This window comes from Sparus aurata, chromosome 8, assembly GCF_900880675.1.
Source record: "Sparus aurata chromosome 8, fSpaAur1.1, whole genome shotgun sequence".
In the NCBI taxonomy this organism is placed as follows: domain Eukaryota; kingdom Metazoa; phylum Chordata; class Actinopteri; order Spariformes; family Sparidae; genus Sparus; species Sparus aurata.
The window spans coordinates 2,261,282-2,285,273 of record NC_044194.1 but is presented as its reverse complement, the minus strand read 5'-3'; the positions used below and the strand labels follow the sequence as shown (position 1 = coordinate 2,285,273).

Genomic DNA, 23,992 nt, shown 5'->3' with positions numbered 1-23,992 from the left:
CAATTTCCTGTTTTAATTCAGACTGAAAGATGAGATGTCAGATTTCACAATAAAAGCTATAAATGTCATCACTCCTTTCATGTGTTTCTTCTTCTTCTTCTTCTTCTTCTTCCTCCTCCACAGCTGGGAGCTCACGGCTACGCCTTCCTCATCACTAATAACGGCTACATCCTGGCTCACCCTGACCTTCGACCTCTGGTGAGTCCCAGCTTGTTACTGCAGAGGACGTGTTTGTCCCGAGCTGCAGCAGCTCTGATTCACTGCACCTCTATTTAAAGTAAGAGGTGTACTGAAGGGTACATTAGAGCGTATTAAGTATTTATAAGGACAGTTGTACAGTATTTCACCACTGACACACACACACACACACTCACACACACACAGTAACAGTGTGTCCTCTGTCTGACAGTATAAAGATGGAAAGAAACTGAAGCCGAAGCCGAACTACAACAGTGTGGATCTGGGTGAGGTGGAGTGGGAGGATACGGAGGAGAGGGTAACCACACACACACACACACACACACACACACACACACACACACATTATTTGAGGTTAGAATTGTAAATATTTTTCTGAGATCACTGGATGAATCTCAGATTTGGTGTAGTGGATGAACAGTGTTTCAGTGTTTCAGTGTTGGACTGAAACCGTCCACATCTTGTAATCTACCTGTGTAGTGTTAAACCAGGCTCAGACAACACGATATCAGCCCGATAATGATCCAACTGGACATAAGCAGGTCGTCAGGAACAAAAAATGGCATTGCACACGATAATTGACAGTTTTATCCCGTGTAGTAAATCATGGTGGATGACAACATCGCTGCATCTGGAGGCCTCACAGCGTCCTGACAGAGACGAGCAGGACCAATTTATTTTTACTTCTATGTGTTTGTTGACGTTGACTGAATAAGAACACAGAGCCTCTAAAACTGTCAACATGCTGAAGTGGAATAGGAGTGAGAGAAACAGTAAAGGTCAGAGTCGTTATAATTTCTTCTTCTCCTGGCAGCCATTATCAAACACACGGCTGCAGATGCCATGTTTGTTTATTTCCGTGTTCCTGGAAGTCGATCTCTAGCTCCTCCCACCTGATGACATCGTGTGGTTATCAGGTTATGAAAAGACAATGAGCTGTGATCGGGACCAGCGTGTAGTCTCGTGTTTACCAGCCAGCCATTTTCTTCCACTTATCCGGGGTCTGGTTGCCATGGCAGCATGCTAAGCGGGGCATTCCCCTCCCCAGCAACTCTTCCCAGCTCTTCCTGGGGGAACCGAGGCGTTCCCAGGCCAGATGAGATATATAATCCCTCCAGTGAGTTCTGGATCTCCTCAAAGGACTTTTCCCAGTTGGATGTGCCCGGAGAACCTCTGAAGGAAGGCAGTCCATCCTAATCAGACTTGGATCCACCTGAGCAGAGGCTCGACTCTGAGCTCCCTCTGGATGTCCCATCTCTAAAGAAACAGCCTCATTACTGCTGACGCTGCTCCAAACCGACTGTCCATCTCCATTTCTGATAACTCGTGATCATCCTCACCGACAGAAATATCACGTTGTTTGAACCCAGCATACGGAGAAGAAACTCCTTTAACTTTGTTTTAAACTTGTTGTTTCCTCACAGCTGAGAACGGCCATGGTGAAGGGACAGACTGGCAGCACCAGCCTGAACGTCAGAGCTTCAGTGGATAAAGGGGTGAGTGAATCAGTATGTGTACACGATATGAATAATGTGTTTTCATCTTCAAGTAGGAATGATACACTCCTGTATTAGATAAAGTAGAGTTACTGTAAACAAACGCTTCATTTTTATTCATTGTTTTTTATTGATCGAGGGATGTCATTCTGTCTTTACCACACCAGGAGTGATTCATGTAGGTTACCCTGATGGTACATGATGTACTTTATATTATATTGTATGGTATCAGGACAGATCTGTAGATTCAGTAGATGGCAGTAATGTTTTTGTTAAGTTATCTATTTATTTCAAAGCAGAGGAGGTGTTCTGGTTGTGCTTTTTAAATACCATCAGTCATGTTAGTTAAAGAAGCTAGCTGAGGCTAGCATTAGCATTTTATCTTTGACATCAGTATTTATTAGATCAGACTGCTGGCCAGTTGACTAGCTAACAGTTAAGGCTAACAGTCAGTGTTTTGTAATGAGACTGAAGTCAAAGATGAGACTTAGTATTCTGAGATCTCATCTGTGATCAGACTGAATGAAAATACAAACGCAACAAGCTGCTTTCAGTTGTTGACCGGATGTTTCATTAACGACTGAACAGTTAAGATGTTCCTGTTCTCCTCCAACAGAAACGACCTCTTTACCTCACCAACAATTACTTCTACACAAACATTGATGAGACACCTTTCAGGTAAATCAGTTGTTTGTCCGTCAGGCCTTTTACAAAGATTTTAAATGCGTTTTTAAAGATGTCAAACTGATATTTCATCTCATCTGTTTCTGCTTGTATAACTTCTTTATCAACCTGTCCGGTATAAAGGGACTTCATGTAGTTTTGGAGAAGAAATTCAAACTCAGAAGTGTAATATTTATATAGAATAAACTAGTATGTTTAATATTAATGAGGTAATAACACAAACTGTAAACAAAAGTATATATTTTTTCCATGAGTATGAAAACAAACATTTATGAAGTGCTCTTGAGATGATTTCAGAATATTCAAGAATATATCATAGATCTTGATATTTACCTAAAAATATTGTTATATTATTTAATGGCAATGCCGCCAACCTGAAGAGCAACTTGGCTTGTTTTTAACTAATTTCCCTGATGAGTTGATGAAGATCAAACTGAATTTAAATGTTCAACTCAGTGACGTCTTAGTCTCATTTTTAAAGATATTTACATCAGGATATATAATGGTCCCATGATAAATCCAGTATATCAGCCGGTCTCTGTCATCTTCATGGACAGGCCCTGCACTGTGACGTCTTTGTTTTTAAAGTCTGTACATCTAATTGTATCTGTGTGCTTTGGCCACTAGAGGGCAGCATTTTACATTGAATATGACTAACAGTAGCAATGCGATCAGCGTTCACAGGTTTCTCTCTGTGTCTCTGCAGCTTCGGCATGGTGCTGACGAGGGGTCACGGCAGCCTGATGTTCGTGGGAAATGTGTCTGTGGAGGAAGGTAGGATTTCCCACAATTCCCTGCTGCACAGACCTTAAATCACCTGGTGTATCAGATGCTGCAGCTGGTTAGAAAAAAAACAACATAGACATCAACACCCTAAACCCCAGTGTGTGTCATGTTTGTGCTTATTCATGCGTAGAAAAGTCAAACCTCATACACATGAATCAACCACATCTCCACAGCAGCTCCTCAGACTGAAGGGAAGTTGTCTGTTTTCATTTGAAGTAACTTCAGTGTGTTTTATCTTACTCTGCAGGCCTGCATGATCTGACCTCCCCGGACCTCAGCATCGCCACTGAGTGGTACGTGAGCAGGAACTGATATTAGAGGCTGTAGATTTCTGCAGGACTCAGCAATTCTCGGATGAGTCAAATAAATCAGCAGAAGAGTTTTCAGGCTACTTAAGTCATCTTGGTGGTTTGGGAGTCCCAAAGGCAGTTCTGAACTTTTGTAAACATCTGTCCTGTGTAACCTCTTCTGATCAGATCTCACGTCTCGCTCTATATGCAGATAAACCCGTCCATCACTGGAACCAACAGACACAATGTGTTTAACACAAAGACAGAAAGAAGTTCATGTAGAACATTTGCTGAATGAACAAGAAGGTCCAAATAATGCAGAATGAGTCAGAGACAGAGTTTCACAGAGTTTATAAAGTGTCTCCAACTCACTAAACTGACACATTTGTTAAGGGAGTCTGGGGACTTTCTCCACGGGGACAAAGAAGGAGCCTATATTGTTACTGTTTAGTGTCTTTGTAACATGTGACATGTTTAGATCAATAACATGTTTCTTCTTTCATAAATGGAGTGTAAATGGTGAAATCAGTGTAAACAGTGTGTTCAAACAGCTGATCAATGTTGGCAGGTAAGACTTTAGCACTTTAGACACAGAAGCAGACAGGCTGGTACAGACATGCTGCCACAAACTGACACTTTTTACAAGGAGACAAACAACTTCAGCTGAAAGATTTAATGCTGAATTTACAACAAGGACACAGTGATTTGGAATTTGTTGTGGCAAAATGTCACAAAGTTTAAGTTTTTCCTCACGCAGCCTCTTTCAAAAATCAGACAATTTGTTTAGGGGGTCTGGTGATACTGCGGTTAGTAGAATCAGATTCAAGTGATGGAATTAAAGAAGATTTGAGGCATGAGTGCAGAGAAGAAGTCAGGATCTGCATGACTCAACTTTTTTCTTTATCCCTGAAATCAGAGTGAAAGTATTTTGTGTTTTTTTCCTTGAAACTTTGAGAATCAGCTCAAAACTTATTACACACAGGATTCTGTGTAGCAGTTCGTCCTGCGCTGACAAACCTCTTTTCCTCAGGACTTACTGTGAGACGGACATCGACCCCGCCCACCGAAAGTACACGCAGCTTCAGGCCGCCATCCGCTACCTGCTGGGGAAGGAGCCCGACCTCGAGTGTAGGTTTACTACTCCAAACATTTGTGTTCACACTGGCTTCATATCAACTCCTCTTTAATGACTTATGTTGATTTACTGTCTTTGGGAAAGGACAGAATGGGAATCTGATGATGAGCGTTAATTTGGCCTGTTTGACCTGGTCTGTCCGTTGCCTAGGTGACGAGATGTTGCTGCAGCAGACGCTGTTTGACGCCGTGGTAACGGCTCCACTGGAAGCGTACTGGAACGCCCTGATGCTCAATGACAGGTGAGATCTGACATACTTTTTTTTTTATATAAGAAGAAATAAAGGCTCCGTTCACCCAAAATAGAAACACCCGAGACGTGAGTTAAAGGAAGTATTCAGATTGTTTACCTCAGTTAAAGTGCTCATGTCACACTGAAAGTTCAAGTTTTGTGTTGTAAATATTACTCAAGTAAAATTCTGTAAGTATAATCAGGAAACGTACTCAAAGCAGAACAATGTCCCGTGTGTCCTGCAGGGTGGAGCCTGGAGTGGAGACGGCCTTCCTCGGGACTCGTTCCGGCCTGATGAGGCTCATAAGATACGCAGGAGTGGAGACCCGAGTGGCAAAGTAATGCTTCCAAGTTCTCTTTACAGCACAAGTTCTCTCAGAATCTCTTTCATATAGGGGCAAAACTGGGATCGTCCCTGAAATATGCTGAACTGAGTTGATATCGAATCGGAAATCAAATCAAAGCAGAACCTCAAACAATTCAGACGGTCGGTGACGATACTCAGCTCTGATCCTGGAGCCACAATGTCACAGTGCAGGAATAAAACAAAACAATTCAATTTAGTTCATGTCTGCCCAAAGTTTCATCTGAGTTTAAACTTCCACTCAACAGAAAGTTTCTGACTCCGGCTGATAAAGACAACCTGTTCACCGTCGATCACTTCCCTCTGTGGTACCGCCTGGCCGTGGAAAACACGCCTGGAAGCTTCTTCTACTACCCCGTCAACGACAAAGGTCGGTCTGCTCAGCAGCTCGACGACTCTTTCATTTGATTAGAGTTGTTCCTAATGAGCTGATCCTGAGTTTTATCTTCTCTCCACAGGAGTGAAGTTCATCATAGCAACAACATCAGTGACGGTGTCATCGGGAGGAAAGACGGCCATGGCTGGAGGTGAGTCGCTCTGCTGCTGCTCTCATTCAAAACATTTAAACTGGGAAATCTTTTCAAATGCGACATTGGAATATTTATCTTATCTGTGGGACCTCTGGGATGTTGAGGCTGTTTTATTTTTTCCCTTATTGGCTCATTTTACATCAACTGTTGGCTGATCGCAGAAAATTATTGTTAAATACGACATGATGTTGTGTTATATTATAATAAATGATCCCAGACTTCACACCCATCTTCTACAAACTGTCAGACTTTGGCTGGTGTGACTGTGAAACAGTTATTTAATTGCTGTTCTATGTGGTTTTTAAAAGATTAGTCTTAAATGTACCTGGGTAAACCCTGCAGATACCGGATCTAGAGGAAGGTGCATTCAAGCATGACTTTGGAGTTGTTGTCGTCGTCTTGGATTATTCAGCAGGTGACACTTTGTATGTTGTAATACTCGGATTAAAGAGATGACGCGTTGTGCGAGCCTGTTGGTCGAGCCTTCAGTACACGTTACCTTTCTCTTATTGAGTACTTGAGGAATCTGTTGTGTCAGGAGGAAGAACGAAGGTCTTTTTCCTCCCGAGTCGCAGTGCGTTGATACTAATCCCTGCAGAGACTTTGATGTTACTGTGATGGAAAGTCGTTCAGTCAGATTTATAAAGCGATGAGGAAAATCAATTAAAGCAAGTCCTTAACGTTTTAGAAAATAAATGGATGACCGTGTGAGTTCTTTTTTAGTTTGTTTTAAAAGATAAAGCTGAAGTCGAGTAGATTTAAATGTCTCTTCGTCCAGAGAGCTGATGAGTTTAATCAGTATTCCTCAGCTCTACCTGGATTTCAGCAGGATTTCTTGACTTGACCTGAAGTGAGAAAAACATGATTGTGTTGTTTGTCTTGATCCAAGAACACGTCAGTGATGAAACCTTGAATCTTCTCTTTGGTTTTCTTTGATTCTGGCTGCTTTTAAGTGTTTCTCCTGCTGTGGCTGCAACACAGAGACTTAAAGTTCATCTTAACTTCTGCTAAATAGCTTCCAAACTTAACAAAATATTGTCACGGAAAACGACAAGACTTTGCTCATAATAGCAAAGATGCTAATGGATAAAAACTGTGAACATTAATCATCAAACAAGAAGAAAACGGTACGTCAGGACAAAACATTAAAACTACGGTATACGACTTTAATCCACAGTGTATGTGTTGGTGTACCCTGAAAACTGTCATATTTGCCAGCCAGCACATAAACATTAGTTTCTTTATTGTCACTGCAGACTCCAAAATGTATGAAAAATAAAACTGTAATTCGCTGCTTTTCATCCTCCAAGTTCTCCCACCTTTCCAAACGTATGCCGACGTTGTAAAACAGTTTCAGGTGTTGCAACCCCTGAAAGTAGTTTGTAAAATCCATCTGAAATTAGACTTTATTTACAAACTCGGCCTAAACCTCCAGCATAGATGGTGCAGCGCAGTGCTGCTGGTTCTGAAGATCTGTTTTTAAGAAGGAAATAAAATACACAGTTTAGATAAATATAGAGTTTATTATCTTCAGCATGATTAACAGTCCTTGAGTTGGATTGGAGACGATGTTTCATGTGCTTATTACAGACAGAATGGACGAAATAAATGAAAACACACAGGAGTTCCAGTCTGTGTGGGCTTAAACCCTCGCACACTTCAGCATCTCAGACTTTGCTATTGTTGGGAATAATTGTGTCGTATCTGTATGTCACAGAGCTCGAGTGTTTGTTTTTGTGCTGGGTTGCAAGCCGTTGTAGCTCCAAGCTTGCCCTCTAGGTGGCAGTACAGCTCTTGTATTGTTTGAATGCAGTTTACCTCAGTGACGAAGCTTAAAGCAGCATTTCCCTGACAGCATCATGGTTTCAAGTGTCTGTTATTTGGAGAGAATTCAACAGGGCATTCACCTAACAGAGGTACTATTTCTCAGAGTGGGGATGTTAAAGATAACATGAAATACATCGATCGAGGAAAAACGAGACAGTTTGTGCAGCAAACGACGGGAGAAATGTCACTTTTCACAGATTCACAGACATTTGTACTTTTGGTGCTTGTGCTTGTTGGGCTCAGATACAAAGACGGCTCGAACAAAAAGGTAGTTTCATATTTCTAAAGAAGAAACAAAAACACAGATGAAGGGAAGTCAAGGTGCAGAAGTGCCAAATAGCAGCTTCAGAGGAGTTTAAAGCTGGCTGAGAGATGCAGCACAGGGAATAACAATTCACAGAGCATCCATACATTAAAAGAAGTGCTGCAGCATTCCAGTTTCACTGAATCTAGTCCGGTCCATTAGCTGTACAATCAGTCCCCACCCAGATTTTCAGCACAATCGCAGCGCTGCAGGGTTTCTCCCTCCAGACGGTGTCTCATCAGAGATGAGAGCTGGGGAGCAGAAGCAGCCAGAGCATCCTGGGAGGATCTTAAATCAGTAAAAAGCAGCAGGTCAGAAGCTGCTGATTCGATACCCGTGCACAATGCCGCAGGGCTCTTTGGGCGGCGTCTCGTCTGGCGAGGTGGGAGACATTTGTCCGTCCTCCAGATCTGTCTCGGCACCTGACTCTGCCATCAGAGGCTGGCCGCGGTTCTTCATCTCTCTCTGGTACCGTGCCATCAGCGATGCATAGACGCACCCGTAAGTTGCTGCAACCACCATCATGACGCACACGGTGCCACAAATCACACCTGCAACTATTTGCGTGCCGTGTGCTCGGCGCACACTGACGGGCCGGTAGCGCTGGCGAACGCATTCCTCGTTGCTGCTGATCCGCCCGGGCGGACAGGGAGGCCGGGTGGCGTAACCCGACGCACCCTCCTTGGTCGGACTCTGCAGGCAGTAGCTGAACATCTCTGCTGGTACGCTGCGGATGTCCCTGCCCTTCAGATTCCCCGGGAGACTGCACTGCATCGCATCTACCTGCCCATCTATAAAACGGACAGAGAGGGGAACAAAAGAGAGAGGGCAGAGAACAGGGAGGGGAAAGATGAAGGAGAGGATAGCGGGAAGAAACAAACAGGGAGAGACAGGGGAGGATTGAGAGAGATGGAGGTCATTATATTCCTAGACGTCTCTGCTCAGCATACATCCATCCTTACAGAGCGGAGATTAATTGCTACGATTAGACAGCTTTGAAGTACAGACTCAAAATACAAAGTGATTCGCTCTGGTACGTCTTATAGCACCGCGCACCGCCTGCCAAAACTATCAACTTCACAGTATTTGAGATTTGGAGAGGCCTGCTAACAGCTCTGCTCACCCCTGTAAATCAACCACTCCATCCAGTGCTTGAAGTCCCTCATCTTGCAGTCGCACTCCCAGGGATTTCCCGCCAGCTGGAGCTGCTGTAGCCCCACCAGCGGCTCGAAGGTGACTCTGTCGAGGGCCGCCAGCCGGTTGCTGGCCAGAGAAAGCCAGGTGAGCCTTGGAAGTGCGTCCAGCAGGCCCTTGGGCAGCCACAGGAGGCCATTGGAGGAAAGGTCGAGCCCTCGCAGCCGCCACAGCCCCCTAAAAACCTCCTTGTTCAGACCAATGCTGCCTTGACTTCCATTTGAGCCCTGGAGGACGTCTGTGCTGTTGTTGGGGTCAGGAGTCGGCAGGCGCGCCCCGAGGTAGTTAGCAGAGAGGTTGAGCCAGCGCAGGCCGTTCAGGCCTGAGAAAGTTCCAGGTTGCAGGGTGGAGAAGTGGTTCTGGGAGAGATCCAGGAGCTCCAGGCTGCTGAGGTTGGAAAGCTCAGTCGTGCCCAGAGAGGAGAGGTTGTTCTGGGGCAGGCGGAGGATCAGAGAGTCCTGGTCCAGCAGCGCTAGGATGGGCATCAGAGAGAGAAGGCCGATAGCAGAGCAGTCAGTGGTGTTACCATAGCAGGTGCAGACCCCAGGACAGCCGTGGACCGAGCCCAGCAGTCCCAGCAGAACCAACACCAGACCGGACAGAGCTGCACAGACTGGAGGAAGAGAAACAGAACAGCAACTTTATTTCAACTGCTGGAGTCGATAATGTACAAAGATCAGTTAATCAGATCCGAGTGTCTCCCTGTCTGTGAGGCAGTCGATCCAGGACTCTGAGACAGTTCCAGACAGAACTAATCATCTGAATGTGCTTTCAAGTTTCGCCTTCAGATTAAAAAAAAAAGTTTTTCTTTATTTTTCCATTTTTCTATTCTTTATTGAGAAATTGGACAGAAAAAATTCAGACAGCACAGTTTGAAAAGAAAGACAAAATGCTCGACCTTCAGAAAAATGATCGTCTGTCTGCTTCGTTAACTTGGAAGTCTTTTACTGAAGCTGATTCCAAACTGTGAATACTGTATAGTCCTGCTCTAAGTGTGGATAAAAGCTTCAGTTATGTCTGCAGTGTGAAGGATGAAACATCTGTCCAGACTCACACAGACTCTCCAGGTGACTGCGTCCATACTGGTCTCGGCTCTTCATGACTGTCACATCGACTCTCCTTCAGATTCAGGCTCTCTGCCGGCTGTCTTCGCTCTCTGCCGGTTCACGCCAACGTCCAGCTGCAGGGAACGTCCTGGAAGACAGAAAGTCGAGACAGAAGAGGAGACGTTACTTCAGGATGTGCAGAGAGGAGTCTTCAGGATGATGCTGTACGTTTATTTTACAGCCATCGGTTGTTAAAGCCTTTGAACTGTGGACCCAAAAACTGATATATTTTTTTAGATTATCCAACACGTTCATTTCATAAGTGACGCAACTTATTTTAGCCCCTCTGTTCTCTTTTATTCAAGGCAGCTGTTTTCTGTTTGGTAGTTAAAATATGATATATAATAATAATATATAAGCCTTTAGCAGGAGTGAGTATTTCCTCTTTTACTGCATGAGCACGAGGAGTAGAGACGTGGGTAACCGACCAAACACTCTATTACAGTGATTAGTGTTGGACTGTAGAGCTATTTAACACTTATTTTAATAAGAAAATAACGCTCACAGCAGCTTTAAGTAAATTACCTTCCTTAAAAAACAGGCTCAGGGGGGAAACTCCTGTAAATTACTTATCCAGACTTGGACTCTTTATATTACAGCACTAAAGGAGCGCCTGCAGGAACGATGCTCGAGGGACGACTGCAGCCTCAGACTTTAAAGCACAGGGCCAATGACCACGCTGTTGTATTTTATGCGTTGGGAGTAGAACAGGCTGATTTATCGGAGCTGATATAGCTGCAAAAAAATGGAATATGAGCCAATATATCCGCCCGGCTGATTTATGGCTTCAGCTCTGTTCAAGACACCAGAATCTGACCATGAACTCATTTAAATGACTTAATGTTCCACCAGTTTTCTATAGAACGTGATTTTCTGTGTTTGCAGAGCGCACAGCAGATCTTTAAGATCTTAAATCAGTATTTATGTTTGCCGGCTTTTGCCTTTTACTTTTTTTTTAAAAAACAATCATATCTTCTCACAGATTTGTTTCTTTTGCTGATTTAAACCAGGAGAAATGAGAAAATAAACAGGATTTAAGTTGCTTCCACTTCACCACTGTACTATAAAGGATAATCCTGTGTGAGCTGTATTTAGATTATACTTTGCTCTCTTTCTGCTGTTGCACATGACCTTCATTCAATCTACTCGCTTACACTTCAAGCTTTGCGCTCCACATCTGGTTCAGGGATTCAAGCTGCTGATTTTCTTTACATGAGCGCTTGTTTCTCAAACCTCTCAGCCACCGTGAAGAGTGCAACTCGATATACAAGATTAAGTGGAGTATTTCCTACATACTGATTAAAAACCATCAACAGCTTAGTCCCCGGCAGAGCTGATCTACAGTATGTCGGCATTACTGGAGTCGCGCCGTAATTCACTGCATTCCTCTCTCTTGTCCTCAATCCTTTCCATTCTTCGCCTCCCCTCGCTGAGAGCACCGAGGAGCTTCATGATAAATAGAAATAATCCTCTGTGTTTTCATCCAGCAACACCAACACCGGAGGAAAAGTCAATGCCAACTTCTATCTTCTGAACACCCACTCACAATTCCTGTACGCTGCAGATACAGCACAGTGTCAGCATTGTTTCACACATACAATCAAGAGAAATGTTTGTATTTTTTGATGATGCGTTCCCTTTTAATTCCCTGGTTTTCCTCCTCTGGATATCTCCGGCAGTTTAGGGCACTCAGATATTCAGCGGGGGGAGAGAAGTGTGCGCAAGAGATAAAGCTGCATTGAAAAAGAAAAGTGCTGTCACTCCATCAACCGTCTGTAGCTGCTGTAAAGAGCCAGAGAAACGCTGCCTCAAGGTCTCTCTTTTGTTGCAGGTCTTTCTTTTGTTAAGTTGGCACAAAGATGCCAGTCACTCTGCTGCGGACTGCGTGAGGCAGGAAGGTGCCTTCAGGCCACAACTGACATTACAGAACAGGAGGGAGATAATGGGAGGACATGTGAAAGAGGCTCGTGTGACTCCCATAGAATATTTGACGTCACCTCATCAAGAGACCAGAGAGAATAAAAATCCTCTTGCAAAGTCAGAGCCGCAGCTCCCAAGATCAGAATCACAAGCAAATCATCGACACATGTATGAAGGATCATGTGCAGCAGGTCCTGATGCTCAGAGGATCAGCAGGTTGAGACTTTTCTCACCAGAAAAACGACTGCGTTGGTTGTTTCTGCACAAAAACGATCTACACTTGACCTCTTGCCAAAACAATGACTCTCCTCTGGATGCAACAAAGACAGAAGCAGCGATATGTTCAGAGCGGACGGCTGTTTGTTCAACGCAGTGAAACACAGTTTGCATCAACGTTAAATATCAGAGTCTTTGCTTTTTAAATACTTAAAGGCTTCAACATGTTTCTTAGTCTACACATGCACAGCAACGCTCAGACACGGCTGTGTATTATATCAACGTGTCTGTTTCAAACCTGCCACCTGACACGCAGCTCGTGTGATGTGCTCGATGTGGAGAACGTAGCTTTTCACTCTGATTTACAACGGAGAAAGATGAATTACTGCAAAGCTGCCTGAAGGAGAATTCTAGTTTGATTTAAGAAAACTACTCACAACAAGTAGTTCAAACTGTTAACCACAGATTTATTTGAACATGATCAAATACATAAATGATAATCATGCATTAGTGGCAATAACACACACTCTTGAAGCTAGAGAGGTGGCAGGGTCCGCCACATATAAACAAAGTAAAACAGTATAGATTGTGTTTTTGTCCTTTAAGGTCAGTTTGTTTGTTACAGCTGAACTTCAAGAAGGAGGTTTGCTCAGTTATCCAGGTAACTCGTGAAATATCATACAAGAACTTATTTCTGAACATTTGTTAATTAATAGCACTAATCAATACTTTAGACTTATTGATACCTTATATGTTCAAATGACAAATGTATCGGCTGTACCTGCTTCACAACGACTCATTTAAATGTGTCATTCAACAGTTACATACAATATCGTATTATGACTCTTGATAACCTACGTATCAACACTGACGACCATTCAAGAATAAGATTTTATCCCCTTGGACAGAAATATAACTTTACTGTTGGACCTTATGTAAATCTCTGCGATGCTGTTTGTTGTGTGACTTGCTGTGTTTGTTGTGGTTATGTAACCTGGACATCTAGAAAAGCTTTCCAACAAAACACTGCCCTGGATTTATCAAAGACGATCTCTTTTAAATCTTCACCTGGTAGTTTTAATGTGTCGGACTGAACGTGAAGCAGATGTTAGAGCAGTGGAGTTCAGTAGAAATGCAGAAGTAACAACAATCGGATATGAAATTGGATCAGTGCTTTAGAACTGGTTTAATCCATGGTCCAACACACCGTGAAACTGTTAGACTCCCTCTGGAGAGATCAAGTTAGCAGACCGCTAATTTACGGAGTTTTATCAACCTCAGAAACGACCGCACGACAACAATACACTGCAGTAAATGGATCCAAATATAAACCGCCACCAAAAAGCCACAAATAATGCTCAGAACAGCACCAAACTTCAGCAACAGTACAAATAGGGTCTCAGCACATAGTCCGGGGCATCTAACCTCCGCTAGCTTAGCTGGATTTCTATTGTGAACGCTAAAAACAGATTTCAACTCTCCTCCATCAGCTTCCGGGTCGGGGAAGTCCCGACGCGACGATTACCGAGTGCGGTTAGAAATGCTCAATTCCGTTCTTTTCCCTGTCCGCTCTCGATAATAACTGTTATAAACTGGCAGGTAAGACACATATGAACTTTGATTGCTTTTCCATGGAGTCATAATCATACATTTTCATCCATGAGCCGCGGAACTCTACTGCACTCGGTAATCGACTCGTCGGGACTTCCCGTCAACAGGAAGCTGCTGCAGAAGAGTGGTAAATTTAGTCAGCTTTTCAGTAGAAATCCAGCTAAGCTAGCGGAGGTTAGATGCCCCGGACTATGTGCTGAGACCCTATTTGTACTGTTGCTGAAGTTTGGTGCTGTTCTGAGCATTATTTGTGGCTTTTTGGTGGCGGTTTATATTTGGATCCATTTACTGCAGTGTATTGTTGTCGTGCGGTCGTTTCTGAGGTTGATAAAACTCCGTAAATTAGCGGTCTGCTAACTTGATCTCTCGAGAGGGAGTCTAACACAGTTTCACGGTGTGTTAGACCATGGATTAAACTTACACCGGAATATCCCTTTAACTTGAGCACAAAGTTTTGTAATTGTCCCAAAGCTTTTGAAGCTAAAGGACGACGGAGTGAGATCAGTCGGAGCTGCAAACATTTACAGTCACAGAGGAACGAACGCTCGTACGAGACGACAGCTGACACCAACATGTATGTCCTAGAAGAGTGACGACATGGTGGCTGGTTTCAGGATGAGTTTGTATTAAATAGATTATTATACTAACGTGCAGAAAAAGAAAACACAGTAAGTGAGATCAGATGTTGAGTGACAGCTGTCGGCTACATTAGGTCTACTACAGAGCCTGTAAGAGGGCGGGGCCTTTATCAGAGTATCTTATGGAGCAGGCGACCTCTGACCTCTCTCGCTGTCTGTAACAACAGATGGACGTTGAATCACGTTACGCATTGTGAAAACAAGAGCGAGGATTTACAGAAAAACACAATCTCGCCTTACATAATCCTGCAGATGGAGCGGAATGATAAAAACAGTCCACTGTGACGTGTTTGTGTGAAGACTTCAACATCGTAAACCATCATAACACTGCACACACATCGTTTCATGCTCACACACACACACAGCTGAGAGCCGGGGAGTAAAACACAAGCAAACGTAGACGTTGGTTTGTCATCTTCTGTTTATCAAGAGCTGAAGTTGCTCCTGGCTGCTTTCCTGCGTTTCACCACCTCTCTCCTCGTTCGTTCTCCTCTCCGAGTGTTCAATCCTCTCTGCACTGCTCGGCAGCTCTTTCTTTGGACTCGTGACTTTTTAAGGACAGCATAGAGAGCGTAGAGGCTGCTGGGTGTAGGTCGAGGACGTCAGATTCACCTAAACTCAAACTGTACTCAGCAGGTTTATCTGTAAAATACAGTCCACCGAGCTTCTAGGACCGAGGAAAGTCACGGCGTTGTGTTAAACTGTGACGAGGCACCAGAATTGGTTCAGACATTCATGTTCCTAAGTCAGGTGCAGTCAGTCTCTGCCTGACAAGAAACTTAAATGTTCTAGATTGTCCATAACTTAGCTGTGTTCATCCTCAGAAGCTTGAGATGCAGCCCACAGAAAAGAAACTCCACCGCCAACAATGTAAGTGAGTGTCTTCTGTTTGCTTACCTGTGCAGCACAGAGACGTAACGTTGGGGGCGACGAGGTCAGGATGCAGGTCTGAAAAGTTCCCCACAGCTCCACTTACATGCACTCAGAGGAGATGTCGTCGCTACACAGTGAAAACCACTTATTGATTGTCAGCACTGAAGGTTTATATCCAGCAGCACCTTCAGAGTCCTGTGGTTAAGGATCAGGATTTGTTGCCCCATTGCCAAAAGTTTCTGCCTCCAAAAACCTCCACAGAAACAGAACGTGAAGAGAAAATGTCCTCAGTCAGATCACTCGTTGATTTTTGTGAGTAAACAGCCGTCGAAACAGCTTGTCAAAAGCACCATCAGCCAGATTAGACGCCGCCTGCCGCTGCTGCGTGGGCGACAGATTAAAACCGCGGTTTCAATCCCTGAGCCGGACAGACGCCTGCTCTGCAGTCCAGATGGTGTCAGAACAACTGGTCCAATAGACACTGTTGTGTCATCATCACACATCTGCTGCTGACACTTTTATTTAAATCACCTCCACAACACCTGCAGGAAACACTCAGCACACACTTCATGTGTGTCGAGAAAGAAATGGACCAGTAGAATCAGATGTGATACTTTTCTGTTTATTTTACCGCTCAGCTGATCATTTAACCTCTGATCAATCTGATCATGCTTACAGAAGGTGACTAAGCTAAGCTAACCGTCAGTACTACAGTACCACATCTGTTTTTACAGGTATCATGTAAACATTAGCATTAGCTGCTGTGCCTACCCTAGCTAACAGCCTGCTAGCCTCACATGGCCGTTATCATTCTGTCATAGAGGAAAACACTCTGGCTTGTTTGTATTCCTTTAGACCAATCACTCTCTTCATGTTAGCTAGTTTGTGATTGTACCGTTGTAGGTTGTATGTTGTTGACTCAGAGTTGTTGTTTTTCCTGTTCAGACGAGGATTTTTAAAATGCTAACACGCAGATTGCAGAGGGGACGATATATTCTGTTGATCTGAACTCAACGTTAGCAGCTTTAAACCAGGTTTAGTTTGTATAGCAGCTGATCACTTGTTTGTCCACTTTGAGGCTCGTGCTCACGTTGTCTTTAAACATATTTAAGGTCATTTTGTGTATTCTGCACAGCCGGTGATATTTATTGTCAGGGGATGTATAAGAACTAGATACCAGACTCCAAGATGGGAGTTAACCCTCTATAAGTTTGACTCTCAGCATCTAATTTTACTTCCTCTGTGTGACTGTGTGGCGGTGGATGTTTCTCACTGACCGAGCTGCCACCACCTCAGCTCCACCCCTCTTTGAATGCTCCACTAACTGATAAGAATGGCAGCCATCAGTGAATCCAACCCCCCAACCATCCACACATGATTCTGCTGCTTATCACATTTTTCATTGTTTTCCAGACGTCCAGGGATTCAAAGTTCACTGATTCAGCCTCTCAGCTCCTGTGTGTGGTCAAACATTGTGTTACAAAGAGAAGCTAGCGGCTATTTTTGCACATGAAGAAGAGGTGGATTATTATCTCGATTTAAAACTCGTCTGTGTGGATTTTGTCATTGAAGTCCTGCCGATGTGATGTTCCCGGCTTCATCTGCAGTGCTTCGCTCCGGGTTTCTGGGCTCTAACGTGGCGTCCCGCTGGCTGCTTAATGGCCTCTGACAGGCAGCCTCCCCCCCCCCCATGGCTGCACTTTTCCTCCAAACAGCCTGAGAACGAGGCAGCTGAGCGCTCGGTCCAAAAGGCCGACAGCACAAACACACTGCAGCAACCACACCGAGGCAGGACGAGCGAGGAAACCACACAAGCAGCACCCGCACACACACACACACACACTGATTGCACGCCAGATCACACACACAAGCTCACTCCTACATGCTTTTAGATTCTCCCTCTATTAAAAGCACAGATATGCACTCGAACATAACATGGCCAAAAGTGTGTGGACAGCAGGAGATTCTTGCAGTGAGAGTTTATCGAACATCGTTAACCTGCTGCTCTAACTGCCTCCAGCCTTCTGGTTCTGGTGTCAGCTGATCAGTTCTGGCTCACAGTCGGGCTGCAGGTTCGTCCCAAAGGTGACTTCCAAGTTCCTCCACACCAAACTGTGAAAACAATGTCTTTAAGTAGCTTTGTGCTAAGACTGCCACTGTATACGATATATATCGTTTTCCTGATATAAGACTATAGATCTTATTATTATATGAGATCTGTCATGATTGTTGTCTCCTTGTTTTAAAGGCTGCATTTCAGTCTGAACTCACCAGACTGTCCTAATATTGGCCAGTTTGTCATTTCATCTACACACTGTCGCAGTATCGTTATCAAGGTATGCGATGTATCGCGATCTGGACTCACATATCGTGATCTTATTTTAAAGCCAAAGCTGCCGGAGAGAAAAGGACAAAAACAAATTGTTGACACACTCTTGTGGAGGATTGTATTGATCAGACAACGGAAGATATTTATCACTGAAACCGGGAATTACCAAACCGCTAATTAGTTAACCTTGAAAATAACTATAATAAATAATGGACAATAAAAAAATCTTATTCAAATCTTGAATTACCTTCAAAGGTGAAGGTTTGTAGTCCACAGAACATTCACAGCACAACAGTGTTGAAGCATAAACAACTGAAGAATCCAACACTGATTTGAAAAGACATTATTTACATCATTTTTAAATCTTCACTGTTGCTGCTAAGCTAATAGTGTTAACATGCACGGCTTCTGGAGACTTGGATCTCAGCAGACGAGCTGTTTTAAATCAAGTCTCCGGCTCCTTCAGTTGTTGAGGAGAAGCTGCAACACTGTTTTGCTGTTAAGCTCCAGTTTTGTTGACGTCCAAACTTCACTTGACTTTCCATCAGCACGGAGGGAGGAGATGACTGAGTTTTATATTTATGGGTGAGCTTTTCTTTTCCAATTTCACTGAGAAAGAACTGAAGAACTACACTAAAGTATTTCATCAAGAGTGTCCGCTTACTTCTGGCCATGTGGTGTACATGCACACACACACACACACACACACACACACACACACTGCTCACCATCTGCTCCGCTGCTTCAGCCTCCAAACAGATGAAGAAGAAGCTGCTCTTCTTCTTCATCTACAGCGCTCAGAGAAGAAAATCTGATCCAGACTTTATCTTCAGGGACAGAAACTCGAGTCCTCGCTCACACCTGAAGGCTTCTTTCAACCAGGAGCTGGACGGGAGTTTTATTCCGGATCAGACGCCGCTTGTCGTCCTCCTCCTCTTCATCCACATCGCTGCTCTCTCAGCTCCGATCGTCTGAGAGCTCCGTCCAACACACTCGCAGCCCGCCGACTGAGGGCGAGCGAGCTTCTGTGTGTGTTTTACAGAGAGAGAGAGAGAGAGAGAGAGAGGGAGACGCCACATGCTGCTGCTGAGTTGCCGCTAATGGTGTGTGTGTGTGTGTGTGTGTGTGTGTGTGTGTGTGTGTGTGTGTGCTCCTCCTCTCTGCGTTGTGCTGAGTGTGTTCTGTGCATTAAAGCAGAGTTTGACAGAAATAGTAACAGCAGAGTGTTGCTGCTGCAGGCTGAGCTGAATGAATGAAGGAGAGACGATGTAACATTATGTAGTATTTCTTTGCGGTCCTGAACAGAACTCGGCTCAGTGAAAGGATCGGGTCGAGTACGCTTCGCTGCAGGCTGGACGTTCGGGTGAGGACCCCCAGAGGACCCTTGCGAAGTTTGCTGCCACCCTGTGATATAATCGTGTCACTGCAGCTCACAAAGATTTTTATGTTTTCACCCGTGGCCATTTTTTTTGTTGGTTTGTCAAAAGGATTAGACAGAATTACTGAGCTGATTTCCACCAGACTTGGATGGAGGATCGGCCAAGAATAGACCCCGTGACCTTTGGGTGCAGATAAAGAGACAGATTCAGGATTTATTTGCAAGAATTTTAAATTTTTGACCTTTTCGTTAATTTCTCTGGGAATGCACGAATCCTGATGAAAAACAGATAAAAACAGATTACTAACCCGTAACAAACACCCGTCTCTCACCTCAAGAGGTTTTTAAAAGTGTTCAGCTCTCAGGACTTTGGAGCCTCCAACTGAATCTCTCTAGTTTCTCTCGTCCTGTTTGTACTTTCACGCGTCTGCTGTGTTTGTCTCTTCATGTTCACTTTCAGCTGTTTGAAAACACACCGATAACTGTAGTGCTGCTTCATAGCCAAAGCTTTGAAATGACTAAATAATGGCGGGGGTTTTATTTTGAAGAACTTGTCTTTGTAACTGAATTAGCGAAGCCTCTGTGTTAGCAGTGATTCTTAAAACAAGCTCGTCATTAGTTAAAGACTTCAGGCAGGTCGCCCAGGTGTGGTGGAAATGCAAATCTGTCCCACGTCGAGTCAAACTGAGTAGAACCAGGCTGGAAGTTGCCTGTTGGGCCTCAGCTGAAGTATACGCTCTCCTGAGTACCATTCTAATTCAGCATGTTTATCTTTGTTTATAATGCCTGCTGCATCGTGGCCGGAGGGATTACGTCTTCAGTCTTATTCTTATCATCAGTCTTTCAAACATGATATCTCAGGAGTGCAAAGACATCCAATTACTTTAATCAAGTCTCAGTTTCAGTTTAATATCTGTGAAGACTGCTCGACCACTTAATCTTATAACTCTTAATCTTAAAGTGAATCTGCTGCATTTCTGCTGATTCAAAAACACAACAAAAAAACAAATCTAAATACTAGAAATGATGAGCGTTGCTTATTCACTGTGGAACTTTTCAGAACAGCTGACAGACGTCATCAGAGTTTAAACTACAGTTGGAGGAAAAACCTCAATATTTCATGAGAAAGTGTCCTTGTGTCAGTCCGTCAGCGTGTTGCCATGCGGATAACAAATGCGTCAGAATACTGAGTACATACACATATGAACACAAAACCGAAACACATCATCACTGCTGGTAGAAAATTGGACCATAAAAGTTTAGCGCCCTCAGAGGTGCACTCGCTTTTGCAGCCTTTTATTTCAACAGTCGATACGCGGCTGCATCACGTGGGACAAGTTGGGTGAAGCAGTAAAATCAAATGAACACATGTAAAAAAAGAAAATGATGCATCCGCAGATTCTGTATTTGTGTCAGTTGTCCTGAGAGCGTGCACACCTTAAGATGTTGAAAAGTAGAGTAAATGTGTGGGATGTGTTTGGTCCCGTCGTGGACTCGTCCTGCAGACTGCAGACTGCAGCAGAATCAGTGCAGCTGCGGCGCTGAAGGGCGGCGATAAGGACGCAGCCGACAGAGAGGAAAGAGGAGGAAAAAAAAACATAAATGAAATCAAACAGCGGAGCAAAGCCGCAGACCACTGAGTCTGCAGCCGAGCTATTTTAAAAGAATGAAGGAGAGCGATGCCTTAAGAGGTTTAAAGGACCCAAAGGTCACAGCGCTCCCTGAAATGCAGTGTCACATTTTACTACAACACTCCTGCTTCACACGGAGCTTGTAGACTCAGTTCAGACTCTCTTAGACTGTTTAGCTCTTCACCGTACAAACAGGGTGAGCTCAGCGTCAAGGGCAACACATAACTCCTCATACACAGAATAACAAGAGGGGCAGGATGATGACTGAGCGCACCACGCCCTCCGTTTACCAGACTGCCTCTAATGACGAGGGTGAATTCATAGCTGTGAAACATTTAGCTCCACAACAGCTGACATAAATACACTGCCCCTAAAACCTTTAACATGAAGATATATTTCATGTAGGGCTGGGCGAGGTTCCCTTGTGTACATGATCCCAATGTTTCCAACAACGTTCACACCAGTTTACTCGAGGTAACGGTGCGTTTCATTTGGTCGCCTGTTGCTTTCCTGTCGATATTTTGTTTGACTATAAAGCAAATGTTCATAAAGATTAAAAAATCAATGAAAAAATATAAAATGTCTGTTAAAATGACTTCATGGTTAAAAAGCTGATATCCTTGACTTGGTCACACCTGAATTCCTGCATACTGTGAACAGACCGCAGGTGCTGCAGCGTCAGAGGAGAATCTGCAGTCAGACGCTCAGTAACAAGAAGCTCAAAAGGCAGAAATGACCAGAAATAAAAGGTTTTGCAGCTGCTGTAGTTTTCCAATAACAGCAGTACACAAGAGGCTCCACATGTCGTCTCGTATCACTCATCTGTGTGTGTGTGTGTGTGTGTGTGTGTGTGTGTGTGTGTGGCTGCCAACCAGCTGTCTGCATGAAGAAGAGTTTTCATTATTGGAGTAACAGTTGCAGTTATTATGTCGCTGTGAGTGGAAACAGCTCCCGCTGGTCCTCTAACGCTGCGGCCACCGACTGACGCTCGGCTTGTGGGCGAGGTCGCCGGATCAGACCGGATCGTTGTGTGTCAGCAGGTTGACAGAGACCTGAAGCTCTGTGGCTCCCTCTGCTGGTCGGGCAGTCGGTCCTCTTAAAGCTTCCCCGACCCTTTGGTGGCTTAAATACGATGTGGAGGTCAGGATTGTGAGATTCTCTGTGTGTGAATGGATGAATGTTTGGATGCAGCTGGTGAGAATAAGTTGAGATCCTCGTTTTGGTTTCTGTTGGAGTGATTCTGACCAATCACCTCCGAGCTGGCGTTGGTGACACAAGGCAGAACGCATTGACTGACATGTAATCTCAGAACCAATTAGCTGATGATTTAACTCCATTCTCGCCTCTGAAGTTGCTGATTGGTGTGGAAACAATGATCAGTGCACAGAAGAGGAAATCTTGGCCCAGATATCCGCTGGCTACACTGGCAGCTCTGAAAACGTGTCTGTCTCTTCCATCAGAGACTAGTTGTTGTCAGACGATAGCTAATGAATTCTGAAAATGGCGGACTTCCTGTTGGAATGACGGTTTTGGTCCATGGACCTTTTTTGTGCGTCTGGTCATATATATGCATAACGAATTACATAAATGTATGTGCATGTATGAGTCGGGGATTCCAGCAGGGAGTGCTGTAGAGTCCCGTGGCCACACCCAGTGACAATTTCGCCAGATAAAACATATATTCCGAGTTTGGTGAGTTTTGAGTATTTTCAGTCCTCCAAAACTGCGATTAATCAACAGAATGAAAATAATTATCCTTACAGATCCAATAGGTTCTCACACTGGTCAGTGCTCGGGCCCCAATTAAAAAAATTATTTGCTTATTTTCTGTCGGGAAAATAAGTCCCGACAGGACGAACCGTCGCGGAGGGTCTGATCCGTCCTGTAGGGACTTATTTTCCCGACAATGACCGACGTTCTTTACATTATCCCGCTTATTACACGGTTTCTTGCCAACACGAAAAAAAACGTCACACAGTGTGTCTTTGTACAATTTATTTGTTACCGTTCACAGTGTTTTTCAGCAGAGAAATATAGTTTGCCAAACTGACGCCGTTTCTCTTCTCCCTCTTTGCTGCTTTCCTCTTTTTCTTTTCTTGACCGGTGACGACAACTCAGCCTTTTGCCAAGAGGTGAAATCACCGTATTTACCAAAAATATTAAAGTGAATGTGAAACTCATCCATACTAGTGGCCTAGGAGTAGTTTTTCTGATATGAAGTAGACTACAGATCAGCTGATGTCGCTTAGCAACCGAAGACGCTGCGGTGATAAGTGACCGGACTACTTTCAGAGCAAAGATGGAGCTTTCTGCAGCAATAACAAGAGCCGTGTAATAAAGGTTATTAATCGGTTAATGAGCGTCGGTTATCGGTCATAAAAAGAATTAAAAATGTGCATCCCTAGTCACAACTTGTTTCTGATCTAATCATTACAGTGATGCTAACTTTAGCATTAGCTCTGATAAAGTAGTGCCCAGTCCTGAAGTTGTTGTGATGTAACCTGTGACCGCACATGATGATAATGGAAGTAGCTGATGAAATGTTAACTCTTGGTCTCGGAGGTATCGTGGTGTACGTGGTGGTATATACAGTTAGAACTGTAGGGAGTAAGCTAGTCAGTAACACAGGCTAACATCAACAGTCTCTATGTTTTTATTAAAGCAGTTCATTACACTTTAGCTCTTGTAGTTTTGAGTTTGGAAAGGTGATTAAAGAACAACACACCCCTCAGAACTCTGTGCAACGGGACGTTGTTATTCAGGGGAGACTGAGTGAACGCTGAGGTGGATGAAAGTGGGAAAATGTCAAACTCGCCAACGCGTCGTGCGACGCCTCCGGCACACATCTGTTCATCAGGCCCCTAAACGCTTGATGTGCACCTCACTTTGATAGTGGCAGTAATGAAGCTGCATCACTGAGGGACCGAGGGAGTCATTACAGAGTCTGCAGGGAGCACACACGCCATCAGGCTCATCAGTGTTTACATCCCTTCATTAGCGTCCGGACACCACGGAGGTGAACTCAGGGTCGAATCGATTTCCTGTCCTCCTCTTTTCCTCCTCAAACACAGCAAACTGTTCAGCATCATCGCTGCAGAGTCCATCTTGTCCTGCGTCTGTCTTTAATGCGTGTGTGTTTGTGTGTGTTTTCTATTTTTAGCTATCGGGGTGCAGATGTCCTTGGATTGCCTGGAAAAGAGGTTCTGGGCCATCGCCAAGCAGGTGACCACAAACACTCACACATGTTGGCT

General features: G+C 44.2%; 2 protein-coding genes across 9 annotated transcripts in view; one reads left to right on the top strand and one right to left on the bottom strand.

Annotated features, from left to right (window-relative positions):
* LOC115586300 (voltage-dependent calcium channel subunit alpha-2/delta-4-like) overlaps positions 1-23,992 on the top strand; it is a 107,465-nt gene that overhangs the window by 68,619 nt on the left and 14,854 nt on the right. For all 6 annotated transcript variants that reach the window (XM_030425215.1, XM_030425214.1, XM_030425213.1 and 3 more), the window contains 12 exons: positions 124-198; positions 410-496; positions 1,623-1,694; positions 2,311-2,372; positions 3,085-3,152; positions 3,412-3,457; positions 4,485-4,582; positions 4,740-4,830; positions 5,066-5,158; positions 5,433-5,554; positions 5,643-5,711; positions 23,902-23,963. In XM_030425215.1, the coding sequence (XP_030281075.1) occupies positions 124-198; positions 410-496; positions 1,623-1,694; positions 2,311-2,372; positions 3,085-3,152; positions 3,412-3,457; positions 4,485-4,582; positions 4,740-4,830; positions 5,066-5,158; positions 5,433-5,554; positions 5,643-5,711; positions 23,902-23,963 (945 nt within the window). The remainder of the gene's footprint in view (positions 1-123; positions 199-409; positions 497-1,622; positions 1,695-2,310; positions 2,373-3,084; positions 3,153-3,411; positions 3,458-4,484; positions 4,583-4,739; positions 4,831-5,065; positions 5,159-5,432; positions 5,555-5,642; positions 5,712-23,901; positions 23,964-23,992) is intronic.
* LOC115586302 (leucine-rich repeat and transmembrane domain-containing protein 2-like) lies at positions 7,218-18,832 on the bottom strand. Of its 3 annotated transcripts, none has more exons than XM_030425217.1 (4): positions 18,461-18,832; positions 10,094-10,233; positions 8,969-9,652; positions 7,218-8,636 (listed from the first exon to the last, which is right to left on the bottom strand). In XM_030425217.1, exons 2-4 carry the CDS (start codon positions 10,137-10,139, stop codon positions 8,158-8,160), a joined length of 1,209 nt encoding a protein of 402 aa, XP_030281077.1. In that variant the 5' UTR covers positions 10,140-10,233; positions 18,461-18,832; the 3' UTR covers positions 7,218-8,157. The 3 variants fall into 3 exon arrangements, with proteins under 3 accessions (XP_030281077.1, XP_030281078.1, XP_030281079.1); XM_030425218.1 differs by lacking the exon at positions 18,461-18,832 and adding an exon at positions 17,402-17,498; XM_030425219.1 differs by lacking the exon at positions 18,461-18,832 and adding an exon at positions 15,428-16,116.